Source organism: Halichoerus grypus, chromosome 13 (genome assembly GCF_964656455.1).
Source record: "Halichoerus grypus chromosome 13, mHalGry1.hap1.1, whole genome shotgun sequence".
NCBI lineage: Eukaryota > Metazoa > Chordata > Mammalia > Carnivora > Phocidae > Halichoerus > Halichoerus grypus.
Window position 1 is genome coordinate 46734208 of NC_135724.1, and position 19741 is coordinate 46753948.

A 19741-nucleotide genomic window follows, 5' to 3' on the forward strand; every position below is an offset into this window, starting at 1 on the left:
TTGCAAAAAGATAAATGTCAGGTGATTCCGCTTATATGAAATACCTAGAGTAGTCAATTTTTTTGAATTTTATTTTATTATGTTATGTTAGTCACCATACATTACATCATTAGTTTTTGATGTATAGAGTAGTCAAATTGATAGAGAAAAGAGGATGGTGGTTGCCAGGAGCTGGGAAAGGAAGGAATGGGGAGCTGTTGTTTAACAGGAATAGAGTTTCAATTTTGCAAGATGAAATGAGTTCTGGAGATTGTTTGCACAACAATGAGAATGTACCTAATCCTACTGAATTTAAACCACTACCACTTAAAAATGGTTAAGATAGCAAACTTTATATCATGTGTATTTTACCACAATGAAAAAAAAGAAGAAAAATATTTGAAAATGTATACCCTCTGACATCATTAGACCAGGAATAACAAACAAGTTTTTTTTTTTTTTCTCTTGCTAACTCTAATCAATTATTCATGGATGCCTGGGGCACCATCTGGGGATGGGGTTCGGGAGGATTTGGTGGCTTCATCCTAGATCATCCATAGAGCACTGTGATTGATTAGCCATGTCTGCTATGGGCTGGTTGGGGCATGTAGAAGCAAGTGCAGGGCCAGAGGAGGGGAGAAATATACACACCATTTATTTCTTGACAATGAAACATTCCTATTGAGGGCAAGAACTTAGAAATATTTAATGGGATGCAAACATTTACTGAAACAATGAGACTTATTCACAGCAAGGCTAAAAAATGTATACAGTGTACTTACAATTTTTCAGGATTGTTTGCATTGCACTTTTGGGCATGGCCATTGCAAACACATCGCCCACCAATGCTGATATCCTTTATGCTGTAATAATACTATATAACAGAAGACACAAGTGTCAGTTTTACTGAAGAACAACAAACTTTGCTTTACTAATCTGTAACTCACATCTGTATTGACCCTCTTCCCTTTCATCCTGTATTCTTGAGCCTACCTTAACACAAAAGGGAGCAGCATTTGGATGTAACTTCTCTTACAAAAAGAATGCATTCCTCAATCAAATGTAATAGCATACTGCCAAATTTGTGCGTTTTAAAAAAGTCAAATGCTTTAAATTCATGGAAGGAAATTGCCTTGGAAAACAGGCATGCCCTATAGCCTTTTGGAATAGGATTAAGTGATTCCCAGACTACTTTTTTATGTAAGTCTGGGTTTCATAAGTCGAACATATTTATTTACCAAAAATAAATTTTTATATCAAATTTTGCCTACTACGTGCAGGCTCCAGGAAGGGAGAAAATATTTACAATGACAGAGCAGATACAGTGCCGAGACTGGCAGGGTCCACCAGCAGTTGTAGAAGCCTTGCTAGCTCACGGTTAATAAGGCCAAAGGCACAGGGCAAGCTCCAAAGGGCCAGACAGAGCGAGCTTCAGACTCAGCTGAGGAACAGCCCCTACACCAGGCCACAGCTATGGGAAACCAAGTCATCCGCCAGGCGCACCTCCAGTCCGTGGGAGACCTCCCCACTAGCAACAACAGGTGCCAGTGACCACCAGCAACCTTACTTCTCAGACTCGGCAGGAGAAGCGCAGAGCCCAGAGAGAAATCTGGGGGGTGTAGAAGGATCTTTCTCATGAGGTCGTGCTGCCAATGAGAATACCTGTCAGCGAGGACGTCCTCGAACTCACAAGGACAAGAAGGTTTTTGTATCTTTTTGTGGTTGCTGTTGCATCAGTCACCTTAAAGCACTCTAGTCCCTCAACGTAAGTGCTCTGTTCTGATTTCCACACTAAAAACTGTTGGAGTCTAAGCGTCCTGACAACATCTTACTTAGTCTGAAGACATTAACAACCCCTCTTGTTAAAGATTTTATTTATTTATTTGAGAGAGAGAGAAAGAGAGCAAGCACGAGCAGGGAGGAGGGGCAGGCAGAGGGAGAAGCAGACTCCGCACTGAGCAGGGAGCCCGACATGGGGCTCGATCCCAGGACCCTGGGATCATGACCTGAGCTGAAGGTAGATGCTTAACGAACTGAGCCACCCAGCGCCCAACAACACCTCTTGTTAATATGGATAAATTCAGTATTAGAGGACTTTGTATAACAAGTTAACCCTGGAAGCTCTCATGCTGATCACCATAGAAGTTTCTCCTGCGCATTGTATTAAGGACAGCAGCGGCAGAAAGAGAGAGAGAGCACTCAGACTTCATCCCAGCAGCACACAGGGTATGACAGGACAGCGAGTATGCTGTTCCTTCCCTTAAAGAAGCCACCTAGATTGGGATGAGGGGTCTCCAGATTATATGTGAGATGAGCCCCATAAAAACTTACCTCATAGAGAAGACTACATTCACCTAAGTGAAAAATATACATACATACAAGTACAAATCTTGTAACCGCCCCCCCAAAAAAAACAACGAAAGGAAAAAAAAGATGGTGAGGTACATTTGTGGCAAGGCTCCGAAATACCTGGGGAATGGAAACCCAGTCTGGCTACAGTTGACCAGAAAGCCCAGCGCTCCCCTATAAATTTCATTCTGGGATCCAAGGTAGTCACCGCCTACAGTAGCTCAGAGAGAGCTAAAGGGGCAGAAAATGCAGAAGACAAGCCACCTACACCCAAGATGACTGGCCTTTCTGGAAAATGCTCAAAACTGTAGTAAAACCTGCTTTTCTCTTTGCCTTCCTCTTCCAGCTCTCTGATATCACCTACAGAAGAAGCCAAACTCTATAAGGTACACTGGGCATCTTCTATTCACCCTTCCAGGTCCACTCTCCAGGACCCCCTTTCTCTTTCTCTTTCTGCCCTTTGCTCAGGGGCTGAACTTTATGGGCTGCAACAGGATCTCTTGCCCACTGGCTTCCCATTGGGTTTGGCCAAATGGGAGGCACCAGCAGGAGATTAGAGGTTAGGAGAAGAGTGAGTTTAAGACATTTATTCTGCTGGCTCCCCCTCTGCCCAGGAGACAGGGTCTCCTGTCAGACTGTCCTGATACTGAGAGTGACAGATGTTCACCCAATGCAGTAGACAGCACTGGTGCTCACCAATACCTATGTGTCCTCCACTGTGGCGACATTACACTACCCAGCCTCCTGCACAGAGGTGGGCCTACACCGCCAATTCCTGCCAGTGGAGGTGACCTGTGTGGTCAGGAGCAGGCGGGTCTTCTCTAGGCTCTCATTCTTTCCTCATCTACTGACCATGTACAGGGGATATAGAGGAGAACTCTGAGGTCCTACAGGATGGCTGCACCTCTAGAGAGAAAGAGCCTGGTCCCCTGAATGACCACATAGAACTGATCCCACCTGCTAACCCACACTGGACTGAGACATGAGCAAGAAATCGACCTTTTATTGTGTTAAGCCTCTGAGACTTGGGGATTATTTGTTATAATAGCAGTAATATAATAACACATCTTTGCCTTTCATCCTCTTTGAATATCATAATTTTTCTTCAACAACCTTCAAAATTACATCTAGTATTTCATACAAGAACAACTCCTATGCCTACACCATTACTGGCCATAAAGATTACTTGAAAGGCAATGAATTTGATAAGCAAAAATAAGTTTAAAAAGCTGCTCTGTAGGCATGCAGAAACACTACTCACCCGCCGAGTGACAGTTGGATCTCTCTGTGCTTTGGAGATGAGGTGTCCAAGAAGGGTATTGGTTCGGAGAAAACATAGGCGGATGTTTGTAGCTTTGGTGAACTCCCTCAGGGTGTGAGAGAAAGTAAAATTTTTTGCACCTGGTCGACCATTTATCAAGGACACCACAACCTAAAATAACCACACAACACACACACAGGAGGAAAAAAGTCCCTTCATGAAAATATAGCCACAAGTAACTAAAAATAACTCACATGCCCGAAAGCACTTGGTTTCTTTGAGCCATTAGATGTTTGTAGGTGGTCTTGGATCTTGTTTATGTCTAAAAATATCATTGCTAGTTCTGTCTTCCCTTCTCGTTCCTAGTTCCAAATTCTGGCAATCTCTCTGTAAGACCTGGGCTCTCAAAAAATGTTATTTCATTTTCAAACCCTTTGTTCTATCAGTGTAGTTATGGTGTTGTAATACTATGAAATGTTGAAAATATAATGTTAAAATCTATAAATATAAGAAAACAACTTTTGGTTACATCAAAGAAACAAAGCTAAAGTTATCTAAAAACCTAAATGAGGTTGAAGAAAAGAAGTCTCTTGATATAGAATTGACTGTGGAGAAGACAAAAAAAGATCTATACAAAACCCAGGTTTTGTTTTAATGCTTTAAGTGATGAAGTCCAAGTGCCAAACAATTAGAGACACTCATCAATCACTGGAAGGTACTGGATAGAGCTGCTCAAGAAAGTTCTCCCCACCTAAAACAGGGAGACTGACACCCTTAAAGAAGTTCATTTGAAACTCACTTCATGCTCATGATGGCCTCACAACTTCCATGGAATTCTCCGATTTTCCCCATTCTGTTTTCCCAGGTCCCATAACCATAGCCTAGCCAATTGTACCAGAACCAAATGCAACCCCAAAGGGACAGCAATTCTTTTCTCCCTTACAGATGATGCCCACCCTGCCCGGAGGGACCAGGGATTTGTGCTATCACCTACCCCTCATCTCCTCACCCTTATGGGGGATATGTATTTGTGAAGCAGTGGGAGGAATCTTCACCTCAATCACCAGCAGCCCACTTTCTAAACATTCCAACAGAAAAGACAGTTCAAGACCTGTGGGCCTTGAATCCAGAATCCTGACTTCCAGAAAAGAAGTTGAGACCTCAGATAGAATTTCCGATGTCAATTATGCCTCAATTAAAAAAAAATAAAATAAATAAAAATTAATTAATTAATTAATTAAAAATTTAACAGAATTTCCAACCCAACTCATTCTGGGAGTCTTTGATATGATTCCTTTACTAGTTAGTTCCAAGTTCTGGTTTCTGTTGTGATCTATCTTAGATCTTGAAAGTGCAAGTTTCACAATTATGCAAAATTTTATATCCTCGTGTTGATTTCTGAGTCTCATCTCTCCCTTCCCCCCATATCAGCTTACCTCACCATTTTCCAAAGGTACAATCCGGGAATATTCAGTAGTACAAAGTACATCGTCATCTTGGGTGATAGCCATATTTGCCTCCTGCCCAAATTGTTCCAAACAATCTACTTTAGAGTCTAGGAAGAAAACATTTTAACACTATAAAGTAAAATATTATCATCTTGTCATAAATCTTTTAAGGAACCTTATGTTTCCTTAAGAAAATACATCAGAAGGAAAGAACAGAGAAGAATTTAAGATTTTTAGACAAAAGCTAAGAATAAAGTTTTAATTCACGAAAGAAAATACCAAGCCATTTTAGGCCACTTACTTTCAATAGCAATGTTTGGAGATGTGGTTCTAACTCCTCCCCCCTCATTAGGCAAATTTACCCTCTAAGGAGCATTTATGGAAAGCCCAGTGCCTTTGTAAGCAAAACTCCCATCACCTCAATTCATCATAGGGTTCAGAGACACTGACATTCTTCATTAGTTGAAGATGACAGGGTCAAGGTAAATAATGTGAAATGCAGGATCCATAAAGATGGAACTTAGTCCCTAATTCTACATAAAAGGAAAAGGACTAGAGCTATGGCCCAGTTACAGGTACCCCGCTTCTTCCTAAATAGTGGCAAAAACTGTTACCATAAAAGGTATTTCAACTTCAGTTCTGCATGTGTATCCTTGGAATTAATGCACACAGGCTTGAGAAATAGGGATGTTCTGAGAGTAACCTAGAGAGTTAAAATTGGCCAGTCCTTAATCTGCCAAACTGAGAGACTGATTTTCCAGTTAAATCCAGTGTTGATCTGTTGCAAATAATTAAAGCCCTGCATAACATGGCAAGCAAGATTACTTACGAGCAAAATATTGCCAAGGTGAGTAGGTGCTTCCAAAGTCTACAGATCTTTCTAAGACCCAAAGATCAGGGCGAGGAGAATTTGCAAATTTGATGATAAGATAGGCCACATGGAAAAGCTGTTAAAGCAAAGGAGATACAGTTATTAAAGTCACCTCGTCTATCTGCAACCTTGACCATCTTTACATGATGCTGATCTGAAGGCAACAAGCATCTATCCACCCCTCTCCCAAGATCCAGATTCTATTTCTAACTGTCTATTGGACAACTCTCTCTGGGTGCAGACTCTCAAGCTTACCATGTTCAAAACCAAATAATCACTTTTCTTTCTCCTCCAGATCTATTCATTAACCTTTGTCACATCTTAATCATTATACCCTTGATTTTTAACCAACCTACAGAGCATCTTAAAGTCTGTATCTTTGAGAAATCTGATTTCGAGCAACAAGCATCATGTGCTAAGCCTTCCCAGGACCAAAAGCCAAGAGTGTCTCCTGGGAGTGTCATGGCCTTTGGTTGGATCCAGGTCTTAGAGAGCTCACAGCTGCAGAACTGAGAGCAGAGCAGCTATTCGGTAGAGTGATAGCACCTCCTTCCCCTGCACCATCTCCACTGTCTCCTTTTATCCTGATTATTCTCCCTCTTTTTAATTTTCTCATTCATCCTGATCACTCTTTTGCCCATGGCCAAGACAGTACAGAAGTATGGAAGAGACAAGGGGAGACTTTGGTCCCTTCTTCACCCTACCACTCATGAATCCCAGCATGTCTCCCACAGTGGACCCCAGGAGCTCCTACCCCTTCCCTCAAGAGTTATCTGGCTTGGATTTTGAACCCTGAGAGTCTATATATTTCCCAAAGATCCTGGTATGATAACAAATACAGGTGTTAAATGTGTTAACGTGTTAATGAGTGAGGATTATCTCTACCCCCACATTCTCTCCACCTCCCACATTCCCTGACTCCAAGTAACAGATCCAACAGTGACTTTCAGAAGAGGACTCCCCCACCTTATTAACTAGCCCAGTAGAGCCATTTGGACGATGAGCGCATCTAGTTAGAGAGAGAGGCAGTACTCAGATTCTGTGAGATCCTTTCATTTCTTGGGGAAAAAAATAAGGGAGTTTCCTCTTCATATTTTTTACATACCATAATATGGTAAGAGTCATATATTTAAAAAAATAAATTCTGAGAACTAGTAGCTACTTGTAAATGTTCCAAACCTGGTACCAGAAGCCAAAATCTCTGGGACAATGATTCTCAAATTTTAGTCTCAGGACCCCTTCACACTTGTAATAGTAATTGAGAACCTCTAAAAGCTTTTGTTTATGTGGATTATATCTGTTGGGATGTGTCTATATTAAATATAAAAGTTGAGAAAATTTAAAAATATGTATCACTAATTCACTTAAAATAATAATAAACCCACCTGTTTAAACATAAACACCATATTTTTGTGAAATATTACTATATTTTCCAAAACTTAAAAATTGTACAGAGAATAGTGGCTTTACTTTACATCTTTAAAGTTTCTTTAAAAGTGTGCATTGATAAAGACAGCTGGATTCTCCTCTCTGCTTCTGCATTTAATTTGTTGTGACATATTGTTTTGATTGAAGTATTTAAAGAAAATCTGGCATCACATAGATCTGTTATGGGGAAAAGGAGGATCTCAAAGCTTGTGGACCTCCTGAAAGGTCTTGGGTACCTCAATGGGTTCTCAACCACATTTTGAGAACCAGTAGTCTTGGTCACAGAGGTTCCTCTTTGCTCTAAGAAGCCCCTTGGCTTATTCTCTGCAGAAGGAAGAATTGTCACACCAATTACTGAAAAAGTTCAGCCAGTTCTATCCCAGTCAAACACTGGCTCTTTGATGTTGAGAAAAAAACTTCTCCCTGGGCTCAGATTAATGTTCCCAGATTGTTTACCAATCCTTGGAAAAAATGATCCAACCTCATGGAGAAAACCTAATTAGGAATTGTAAGGTAGTCTGAAAACCATAAGGCAATACCTAAAGGTAGGAGAAATAATTTCCAAAAGACACATACTATTATCACATAGTGAAGGAATTCACAGGAAATCCCAGAACTCCAAATTTGGAAAAATCAGAACAAATGTATTTCCCTGAAAACTGTTTGCATATCTGTCTTAGACCACATCAAAATAAGGCCACCTTTAGATATGAGTAAGATAGAATACAAAGGAAACATTTTTGGATACAGGAATCATTCAAAGCAGTCTTAACCTCTTCCATCAAAATTCTACAATCATAGCATACACACAGACCCCAAAAAACCTATTTACCTAATAGTTTATGATTTAGGGGCACCTGGGTGGCTCAGTTGGTTAAGCGACTGCCTTCGGCTCAGGTCATGATCCTGGAGTCCCGGGATCAAGCCCCGCATCAGGCTGCCTGCTCAGCGGGGAGTCTGCTTCTCCCTCTGACCCTCCCCCCTCTCATGTGCTTTCTCTCTCTCTCTCATTCTCACTCTTTCAAATAAATAAATAAATAAATAAATAAATAAAATCTTTAAAAAAAATAGTTTATGACCTAATGGTTACTATGTTCTAGGTACTGTCAGACACCTCACAAACATTCTCTCTCAAGAGGTTAAGTAACACGTCCAAGTATTCTAGGCATAAAAATCCTGAGCCTGTGTGTATTCTACTCACTGATCATTAGCTAGGCCACAGAAACTAAGAGATACTTGATATTTGACCTGTTTTATCCCAGGGGAAATAAATTGTCAGAAAACTTCCAAACACCATTATTTCTGAATATACTATGATTGCATTACGGGGAGCCTGGAGATGGGGAGCTATATTATAGTACATTTTGAGGATTATTTGAGTGCATTGATTTTCCAAAGTTACACTTCCTGCTACTGAAAAACCCAAATACATGAAATAGCCTCGGTGGCTCAGAAGGGCTACTCTTTTTGTTTCACTTCATCCTGTTCCAAGGTAATATGTGATTCTTTTGAGGCAGGCACAGCAGTTAAAAATTCCAACTCTAGGAGCAGGTGCAGACAGGCCTGTGTGCCCCCGTCCCCACCACCTATGTGAGCCTGCCACCTGGTCTAATTTAATAAGCCCACTGATTCCACCAACTCATCTTCCAGTGTCCATAGGATGGGACATTCCAGCAAAATGCTTCCCTCCTTTTCGTCATTGGGAACTTGTTTCTGATGTTCCTCAACACACATCTGAGTGCCCTGACTACTGCTAGGGTGCACTTCCTTTCTTCTGACTCCAGACCCTATGGATTCTCCATCACCACCACTGCTATGGAACTTGCAGCCGATTCTTGCCAAGTACTCCAGCTGAGACCTGCAGATTCAAAATGTTGCAGAGTGAGTGGTCCCCAAAGTGGATTTGCAGCCCGGCTCATGCAAGTCAAACCAATAGGTATGAATTTATTCTTTTCTACTTGATCATTTAAAATTATGCACCTTTTAAATGGCTCCTTCTGTTAAACTCTCATTATCAGTTATTTATGTTTGCTTTTTGATCACTCAAAATTCTTCAAAGCACTCATGAATGACGCATGAGATTCACCAATCTAAACAAGGGCCCTTCATGAGGCTAGAAAGCGCCAGACTATGGAATCACTAGAAGCAGAAAAGCAAAGGCAGAGTTGTGCATTTTCAGAGAAATAACATTTGGGAATCAAACATAAGGAGAAAGAAATGCCCAGGAAGGACTGAGTTGTCATGTTCTCTCCACATGCTTTTGGACTGAGCTGAAGACGGCTTGAACTTTGTTCATGATCAATCAGGTAGATACAAAGTAATCTTTCAAATAATGTTTTAAGAAGCAGATAATAATCATAATAGGTGGAGTGTGAGGCACTTTGACTTCAAAAGCCTTCAAGGTGAGCAGGTGAGAAGAGATGGCATCATGTGACCCGGGCTTCTCTGCCAATGCTCACCATTCTGAAACCTCTGAGATTCCAGCCCATCATTTCAGGGCTTTCCCAGATGGCATAGTATGTGTTCAGTAAATGTCATGGATGGATGGATGGATGGATGGATGGATGGATGGATGGATGGATAGATGGACGGATGAGTGGATGGATGAATATTACAGTTGTGCAGTTGCCTCCAAGTTCAGGAGGCAGAGATGAACCCCCAAGTCGTCCTGTCTGGTGCCCAGGCTTGGTGGGGGACTTTTAAGGCTGTAGGAGAACCAATCCCCTGTAGTAAATCCTTGCCCTGCCACCCACCAGGCATGTGACTCTTAAGTGTCTCACTGAACCACTTTGAGATTTTATTTCCTTGCCCACAAAATAATAACATAAAATGATCATAAAAATTATTTGTTAGGTAAATACAAAGTTTACATTCTCCATCTCAAAGAGTACCTATCATGCTCTGTGGCACATATTCATTTTCATGTGTTGTTCCCACATTTGTATCTTAATCATTCCTGTATCCTCAGAGTAGGTGCTTAATAAATGTTGTTGAATTGAAATGAAATTAATAAATGGGACACATGAAATTGCAAAATGTTATGCAAATGTATTTAAAGTCATATCCAGAATAAGCTTCTTACTCAACTAAATAATATACCCTCCACCAAAAAGTCTTAACTTTATGATGTGAGATTAGTCTGCTTTATAATTTGATAAACATATCATTCCACAAAGTGGCATTTTCTAATTTACTTTTTCTGACGTTTTATTTTGCATCATTTTCAAACCTACAGGAGAGCTCAAACAGCAGTACAATGAATATCCATATACTTTTCATTAGACTCACCAAACGTTAACATTTTGCCACATTTGTGCACTCTCTCATGCATGCTTTCTCTGCTCATACATGCATGCGCACGCTCACACACACACACACTTTTTATTTTTTTGAGTTTTTGAAAGTAAGTTTCAGACATCATTATGCTTCAACTCTAAATATTTCAGCAGGTATATCCCAAAAACATGGGCTTTTCTACAGAAACTCAACATTTTGATGCTTAAGAAATTTTACCATTTGTACAAAAATCTTATCTAACACACTGTCCATATTCAAATTTCCTTGATTCTCCTAATAATGCCCATTGGGTTCCAATCCAAGATTACATGGAGCATTTACTTGTCAAGTTAGAGTCTCCTATAACCTAGAGCAGCCCCCGCCCATGGTTTTTGTCTTTCCTGATATTGACATTTAGAAGAGTCCAGGTCCTTTCTATCACAGAATGTTCCACTATCTGAATTTGCCTGATTTTTTCATAATCTGATTCAGAATAAGCATTCTGGCAAGATTACTTTCTGTGGGACCCCTTCTTCCCATGGCATCATGCTGGATGTCAGGTGGTCCTATTATCAGTGATGCTATGTTTGATCCTATGTCTAAAAAGTTGTCCACCAGATTTCCCCATTATTAAGTTACCTTTTACCTCGGTCATTAATCGGTAACCTGTGGAGAGGCACTCTGAAACATTTTTATTAACTAAATTATAAACATTCCCACTATCCATGTAAAAATACAAACACAAGTTATGAAAAATAAGTCCCCAAATATGGAACCAAACAATTAAACTTCTTCTGTGCCTGGTGCCCATTTGAAAAACTTACTAAGGAGCTAATTTTATCACAAAAATTTTAATTGAGAAAGAAAAATGCAGATCAAGTGAAATTAAACTCTATTTTAGTAACCTTGTTTGAAAACTTTTTACAAAATGAAATACAATCCTCATAAAACAATCAAGGCACAGTGATAAAAATACAACTCAACTGGCCTGAAAAAGGATCCTTTTAATCCTGGCCCAAAGAGCACATCTGCCAATGGCATACATAGCAAAGGCCCATCTTTCTTGCAGGTTTATCATCACCTGGGCTGAAAAAGCCAGTCCGTGGCACCATCAAAAAAGACTGTGCTCAGGAGGAAAGTCACTTTGTCCCTCAGTGTGTCTTACTGTGTCCCAGAAGCACCTGCTCACCTGTGAGGAGGGAAGATGGATCATTCCAGAAACTTACAGGAAGGGACTCAAGAGTCCCTAGGTCAACCTTTCACCCAGGTTAAGAACCTTTACCCAAGAATCTTTTTTTTTTTTGAGAGGAAACCCCCTGCATTGCTGACAAGTTGTGGCCATTATGTTGCCTTGGTGTTTTGTCAAAAACTGTCTCTCACAGGTCCACCTCCCCTGCCTCAGAGAAGCACAGATTTCTACTCTTTATTCCCCATGACAACCTGCCCAGGATTTAAATACCAACACCACTCCCTAGGTGCCCTTTAAGGAATTAAGATTCAAGTCAGCAGGAGGCCAAGATTAGGGTAGAAAGTGGAAAGGAGAGGAGAATTAGAGTCTCTTGCTTCCTCATTAAAAATAACTACAATAGTCTGAGAAATAAAAACCCTAAAGCAAAAATGAGTCTAAAGGTTTGGATCACTCCAATAGCCTGGAAAATGACAAGCCCATTATTTTTTTTTAATGGAAGATTTCAAGAAAAAAAAATTGAAAGAGAAAAGGTGAAACACTTGAATCTATATTTTATTATTGATGAATTCTTAACTCTGGAGGAAAAAATGATTAATGACATAGAGTGTGATTTTCGGTCCTTGTGGACTTTAATCATTATTCCCTAAGTAGACTCAAAGTGCAGAATTTGAGACTAGCATATGTTACTCAATAGCACTTCATCTACAATTAACAATTTACAAATAGATTTGGTGATGGTTTTAAAATAAGCTAAAGCCCACTGGAATCCAAGAACTCTTGGGTACAATTTCCTAACGAAGTCTTCTATTTTATCTTACTCTGTGTGATTGCTCTAACTGTCCGAGAATTTTTTTGTCTAGGCCCTGATTCTCCCTGTAACACTCACTTTTTCTCATTCACGCTTTTTTTGCTAATTTGTAAGAAAACTGCCTATGACATTTGGTTCACTCACTGAACTGAAAAGTCGCCTAAGAATTTGTCTGACAAACTGTACAGAACAAGGGAAATTATACAGTCATGTTCTTTCGAGGCAAAGAGGCTTCACTAACTCAACTTTAAGAACCAGCAACTAAGTTATGTAAATCCTCCTTGAATTGATCTAAAATTTTTTCAACTCAGTGATTCCTAAAAATAGATTGATTTCTATAAATGGCTTACACCAGGCTTCAACAAAATATTTCTGACTGATGGTGATTGGTTCTAAATCAGATTCCAAATGGTGTGACTGCCATTTCTCATTAATAGGACCACACCCTCCATAATGTTCCAGACCCCTCCTCTTGACCAGTATCTTTCGACCCAAATAGTTGTAGCATTTCTGGCCTGCGTTCCTACGAGTCCTTTCCTACTTTTATTTTTTTATTTATTTATTTTTAAAGATTTTATTTATTTATTTGACAGAGAGAGAGAGAGAGAGAGAGCAGGAACACAAGCAGGGGGAGAGGGAGAGGCAGGCTTCCCATGGAGCAGGGAGCCCGATGTAGGACTCGATCCCAGGACCCTGGGATCATGACCCGAGCTGAAGGCAGACGCCTAATGACTGAGCCACCCAGGCGCCCCACCTTTCCTACTATTAATTGGCATATCTATTTTCTTCTGTTACCTCTTTCTTAAGTTCACCAACCATGGCTAAATCTGAGTTTTACCTAAGGCTAAAATGATCCTTTTGGCTATGTATCCAATGCCCTTCAATGACAGGCACTTCAGAGACCTTCTCCACAACAGCTGTGCATGTCTGCAGGGCATAAATAAATTTTATTAGTCAGCATATTCTTTTTTTTTTAATAATGAACTTTAAGCTAATGTGTCATTTCAGATCAGCTGGGCGGCATATTAAATATTCTTGGAATTTATCCTTTGGCCAAAAGTGGTCTTCCCCTCCTGAACACTAAATCCTCTAGTGTGGTTCTCCAAAGGGATGGCCCCACCACCTGGGGTGTTTGGAAAATTTAAGGAGACATTTAATTGGTTGTCACAATAACACACCCAAATAAAGAAAGAGACCATGCTTCTGCAGCACTACCATCTCCACCCTGAGAAAGATCCCAGGCAGCTCCGGGGGAGGAGCTGGCCTCTGGGTGTCTGGATCTGCCATCCAGAGTATGGCTGGACAGGGGGCCATGTCACGGAGGTGTCTGTCTTTTGTTTATTGGACTTTTGAGGGCCTGAATGCCCTTCCCACCTTATGAATCTTGCTGGGAACAGAACGCATCTTCCAACTTTAGCAGCTGAAAATGCCAGCTTCCTGGCTCCTGTGGCAGGTAAGGCAACGTGAATACATGACCTGGGCTCAGCAAATCAGATGTCTCCTTCCAAGATTTTGCTTCCAGAGCAGGTGATACAAAAAGGTAGGAACACGGACACTGAAGAATTCTTTCTAGAAGCAACAAAGATGGCAGCAGCATCTGGCTTCTTGGGACAGCAGCCGACCCCAGCAGGGCTGCACCGAGTCCAGAGTCCAGGCTCGGGGCGGACTGTGTCGCCAGTTCCTGCAGCTGTGTCCTTGCAGACCAGCCTATGGTCTGGACTGTGCACAACCTTTGCTTCCGCCCTTTTTCTGAGCCTGATTCTCCATGCTCCTCAAACCCCCTCCCACTACCCTACCTCTGCCCCTTCCACCCTCAGAGGTGACTTTCTCTCTTTCATCAGAACTACCAGAAAGGAACGGCCTTCCCTTCCCTTTGCAGATCTATGAGCCATTTGCAACTACACATCCTCTCCTTCTTTCCCTGGACTGATGGAGCGAGGAGCCTCGTCTTGTCAAAAGCCAATCCCTCCGTCGGCACTCTGGGTCCCCTCCTGCCTTCTGTTGGATCCTTCCCGTCAGCTTTGAAAGTCCCTTCCTTCCCAAAGATAAGAAGAGCCTCTCCTCCATCCAAACCCCCTCCTCCCCTCACAGACTTGCTTCTTCCAAGAGTGTGCACTGGCCTGTGCCCCTCCACCTCTCCCTCACTCCCAGTTCCCCCAGAGTTCAGTTCTCAGCCTTTCCTCACCTCGTGCCACGCTCTCCCCACCTTACACCGTGACTCCCGATTTCTCTCTCTCGCCCAGACGTTCACAGAAGCTTCGACCCACATGACAGCTATCTGCTTCATCTCCACTTGAAATACCTCACATCCTTCTCAACTCGACAGGACCCAGGGAAGCCTCATCCCAGCCCCCAGAGCCTGCTAACTCCTATTTAATCCCTGGGGCTCAGCGAAGCCTTCTCTCTGGGTAGTCCTCTGTGTTCTATGCTTTCTGGAGCGTCGTGCTTTTCCTTTAAAACACTGCCCACAGGATAATTACATAAATATTCACAGCTGGAGTGCTCATGGCCTCGTGGATCCGGACGTGCACCTGACTATCCTGCCCACTCGTGAGCTGCATCAGGAATCCGCTGGCTACATGTAGCCGGAGGCCAGGGCAGCGCCCGCACTCTGCCTGGATGAGGGCGAGGTTGGGAGGCGGCCAAAACCTAAGGATTGCACTTACTTGGCATTAAACAGGACAGCTCAAAGTCACTCTCACTGTAATGAAAAGATGCCTCCGGGCTGAGCTCTCAGACCTGGACATGAGGTGGTCTCTAGTGTCCCAAATGCTCCCACTTAAATGCCCTGGCTCTCGAGGACCCTAGCAGACACTTTCGTAGTCAGACAAATGTAGGGAAAATGGTGAAGCCATAGGGTAGGCGGAGGCCTGGGTCTGAAGGGTCAGAGTGGAATGGGGTGAAGGGAGGTGTTGGGCAGCAGATGCCGTGTGGACGGGCTCCATGCCTGATGGCTATCAGGAAAAGTGGGTTCCGTGCGCATCTCAGCATCTGCCAGAGTCAGGTGACCTGGGGTCAGTTTCCTGAAATCCAGCCCCAGGCAAGACACTGTCAGGAACGAGAGCAGGGATTCAAGGCTGCCCCAGACAGGATGTGGTGTGGAACCTGCGGGGAGTGGGCAGGGTGACCAGACACGTCCACTATGGCAGATGCGGGTTAAACCGAGAACCTGGGGGCAGTGGCCCCAAGCTAACAGGCTCCAGCTGGATGTGGGAGCAGCAACAGTTCACCCTGCCCATTGGCAGAGAAGGGACTGTGGTGGGGGAGGGGGACAGCTTCTATGCCCATGGGAATCCTCCCACTAAATGCCACCCACCACCTTGCTGGAATGAGGTCTGGGTCTGAAGATGGTAGATGAGCCTAGTGGCTAGGCATTCTAGAAAGGTGGGTCTGGGGTTGGAGGGTGGGGGGGAGCCCCAATTTCCATCATCCAACCTCAACACAATGACCCACCCCCTCTCTCACTTCCCTTGAACCTATCTCTACCCTCCCCCATTCCCTTACTTCCTGGTCTTCCTTCCCAAAGCCTCTCCCCAGAGCAGGGCACCTTTTGTCCTCGTACCCCAAAAGCTACACAGAAAGGGAGGATTATACCATAATGTTTACGCCATTCCATCCTGCAAATGTGGCATATGATAGTTGTTACAGCTTCGCAAGGTACTAAATGGGTTTTTAAGACCTAGCTTAGGAAGTCCTTCCTTCTATAACATTTTTCTGGGAGAAAATGCAATAGGAGTTCTAAATATCTGATGCAATTTTTGGCACACACCTCATTTATACCTATATATGACTTCTCCCAAGGCAATATTCCATGAAATAAATCAATGTGAAAGATCATCTCACTAACAACCATACAAATACCTCATGGTGGTCAGAAGCAAGGAAATAGATACACATACGTTATCAATGATCTTTCCTAACATAAAGTGCATGAATATGGCAGACATCAAACCAGATGTTACAGCACATTTGTATAAAGTATATGTATATATTGATATAAATATATATTCATACACATGTCCACACAGCCATACTCATTAGAATGGAGTCTGTGTCTCGTTAGGATAGACTGGCTGCACTGCAGTTGACAATCAACACAAAATCTCAGGGATTAAATTTGTTTGTATCTCAATCACGCTACAGGTCTATTGACAGTGGGCTCTGCTCTGCATCCTCCTAACACAGCGACACAAACTGATGGAACACCTACTCTCTGGAAACATCAATGAAGCAGGAAAGGAATGTGGTGCCTCATACACCAAATCAGGTCCCAGGACCGGGCTTTCCTTCAAAGACATGACCAAGTGCAGCCCTACTTTGAGCCTGGAAAGAGAAGAACCTGGAATCCTGGTGAGCTAGAAATGCAGAGGTGCTGATGCTTACAGGACCCCATTTCATCCCAGTTTGGACCCACTGCCCTGTTAAGTTGGAAATCAATGGTAGAAGTTGAAATTTCAGAGGAGTTGACTTCTCTCTTTTTTCACCCACACTGCCCAGGGTGGGCACAGAACACAACTGAGGCAGAGAGAAGATGTATTCAGCCCTGCGCACTCAGCCAAGCTAGAGGACAGTAGGACCCTGCAGCACTCTCAAACTTAGGGGTGCATTCGAAGCAGCTGGGGAGCATGTTGAAATGCAGATTCCCAGGCTACGAGTCTAGAAACTCAAATTCAATGGTGAGGCCTAGAAACAGGGACAACTAAATTTGCAGCGCTTAGAGCAAAATGAAAACACAGGGACCCTTGTATAAAATACACTTTTTCCTTCCCTTCCGTAGTTTCTTTCTTGGCCGATCATGATGTTTTTTATTTGCTACTTAATGTTGTACTCCCTTGGGCCAGAGGATTCTCCGTGGGTGAGCGCAGACCCTCACGGGCCCCAGGGGACTTCGCCTTGCCACCAGCTGCGTACGTGCCAGGACCCTCCTCCCTAAAGCTGCTGGGTTGATGCAACACACCACACTGTGCCCTGGCCAGGGGCAAGAGGTCCATCTCCCCTTCCTATGGATCCACCACCTCAACCCACCCAGACAGGTGACTTCTGAGGGATTAGAATCTCCACACAGAAACTTCGTACCTGGATGCGGGATGAGTGAGAGGCTCATTCTTGTCAGGCTGCCCATGGCTCCACTAGCTTGAGATGGGGGTGGCACTACCATGTCCCTCCTCAGCATGGTGTGCATGCCGCCAAACCTCCCTGAACCTGCTCTCAGAGCCCAGCCAGGGGCAAAGGACGGCAGGGTGGAGGAAGGGGAGGATGGATGGACTGAGGCACCAGGGCTTAGGGGAGCAGATGGCCGAGAACCTGTCCGGGCAGGAGGACGACTCATGAGCTGGCGTATGCTCCATTGTCCTACTGGACTTCGATTACAAAACACAAACTCAAACATGACATTATTAAGACTTTCAAGATGGCATTAAGCCCCAAGCATGGGTCCCACTTCTGAGCACAGAGATTCAAGGACTAACTTTGGGAAACACTGACCAAAAGATAGGCTCATCCAGGAGAAGAAGGTAATCGAGAAAGGTCCCAACAACAAAGAGTAGAATAAAAAGGTGGAGACTCTGACAGCCAGCACTACTCCAGGCAGGGAGACCCTCCATGTTCTAGAATTTGACATCAGAGTCCCAGCCACAGACTACAGGTATCAGATAACTGGTAAGAGAAAACAAGACTCTAAGATCCAAACAGATGATCATGATGGACTGGTAGGGATGACCAACCATTCGGGTTTGTCTGGGACTGTCCTTCAGTTTCCCTCCGTCTATATCTGCTTTCTCTGTTATCTTCAGTAAACTCTACTCTCACTTCCTGCTGGCTCCAGTTTGATTCCATCCTACTCAAGGCCAAGGACCCTCTTGGCTGGTCCTGCAGGACCCCTCCTGGGTCCCCAGACCCAGCCTGCCGGCACCACCTCTGCAGTAGTTATATTTATCAGGATGCACACTGTTTCTTTAAAAAAAAAAAAAAAGATTTTATTTATTTATTTGACAGAAAGAGACACAGCAAGAGAGGGAACACAAGCAGGGGGAGTGGGAGAGGGAGAAGCAGGCTTTCCGCCGAGCAGGGAGCCCGATGTAGGGCTCGATCCCAGGACCCCGGGAATCATGACCTGAGCCGAAGGCAGATGCGTAACGACTGAGCCACCCAGGCGCCCCTGCACACTGATTCTTTACTCATGCATTTGACTCCCCAAGAAGAATGTGAAGTCCCAGAAGACAAGGAAGGATCCTATGGTACTGTCATTTATAAGAAATATATAGTTGGTCTTGTCCCATTTCTGGCACACAGCTCTGAAAATCCTTGGAGTTTCCTAAATGATAAGAGTGCTAAATGTGCCTTTTGTTATATTAATGAGATTTCTTGGAAAGCCCCTCGGCCACCTAAGGGTGGGGGCCAGCTGCCAGAGCCACCAACCCCAGTGTTTATAGGGTTGGAACTCTCAGTCCCACCCCCTGACCTTCCTAGAGGGAAAAGGGCTGGAGGTTGAATCAATCACCAATGGCCAATGATTTAATCAGTCATGCCTGTGTAATAGAGCTTCCATAAAAATCCAAAAGGACAAAGTTCAGAGAGCTTCGGGGTGGGTGAGCACATGAGGATTTGGGGAGAGTGGTGCGCCCCGAGAGGTCAGGGAAGCTCCAGGTCCTTTCCCACACACCTGGTCCGAGGCATCCCTTTCATCCGGCTGTTCCTACGAGTTCGACCCTTTTTTAATAAACTGGTCGTCTAGTAAATAAAAGGTTTCTCTGAGTTCTGTGAGCCACTCTGGCAAATTAATCAAACCAGAGGAGGAGCTTGCAGGGACTTCCAATCTATCACTGGGTAGGTCAGAAGCACAGGGGATAGCCCGGACTGGCCGCTGGGGTCTGAAGTGAGGGTGGGGTGGAGTCTGCCAGGACTGAGCCCTTAATCTGTGGGATCTGATGCTATTTCCAGGTAGACTGTGTCAAAATGGAGCTGAATTGTAGGATGCCCAGCTAGTGTCCAAGAGTTGCTTGGATGTGTGGGGGAAACCGCACACATTGGAACTGGCGTTAGAATCGGAGATCCCATCCCAAATGCCCGGGAAGGAGAAGGGGGACAGAGAGGCCCCAGCTGCTAAGGGATGATGCAGGGGCCTGATGGCAGT

General features: G+C 43.5%; 1 protein-coding gene across 1 annotated transcript in view; it reads right to left on the reverse strand.

The window, feature by feature from the left end:
• LAMA3 (laminin subunit alpha 3) overlaps nt 1-19741 on the reverse strand; it is a 256665-nt gene that overhangs the window by 192102 nt on the left and 44822 nt on the right. The window contains exons 3-6 of the mRNA XM_078060502.1: nt 5867-5984; nt 5026-5144; nt 3590-3760; nt 762-853 (exon numbers count right to left, since the gene is read on the reverse strand). Of these exons, the coding sequence (XP_077916628.1) occupies nt 762-853; nt 3590-3760; nt 5026-5144; nt 5867-5984 (500 nt within the window). The remainder of the gene's footprint in view (nt 1-761; nt 854-3589; nt 3761-5025; nt 5145-5866; nt 5985-19741) is intronic.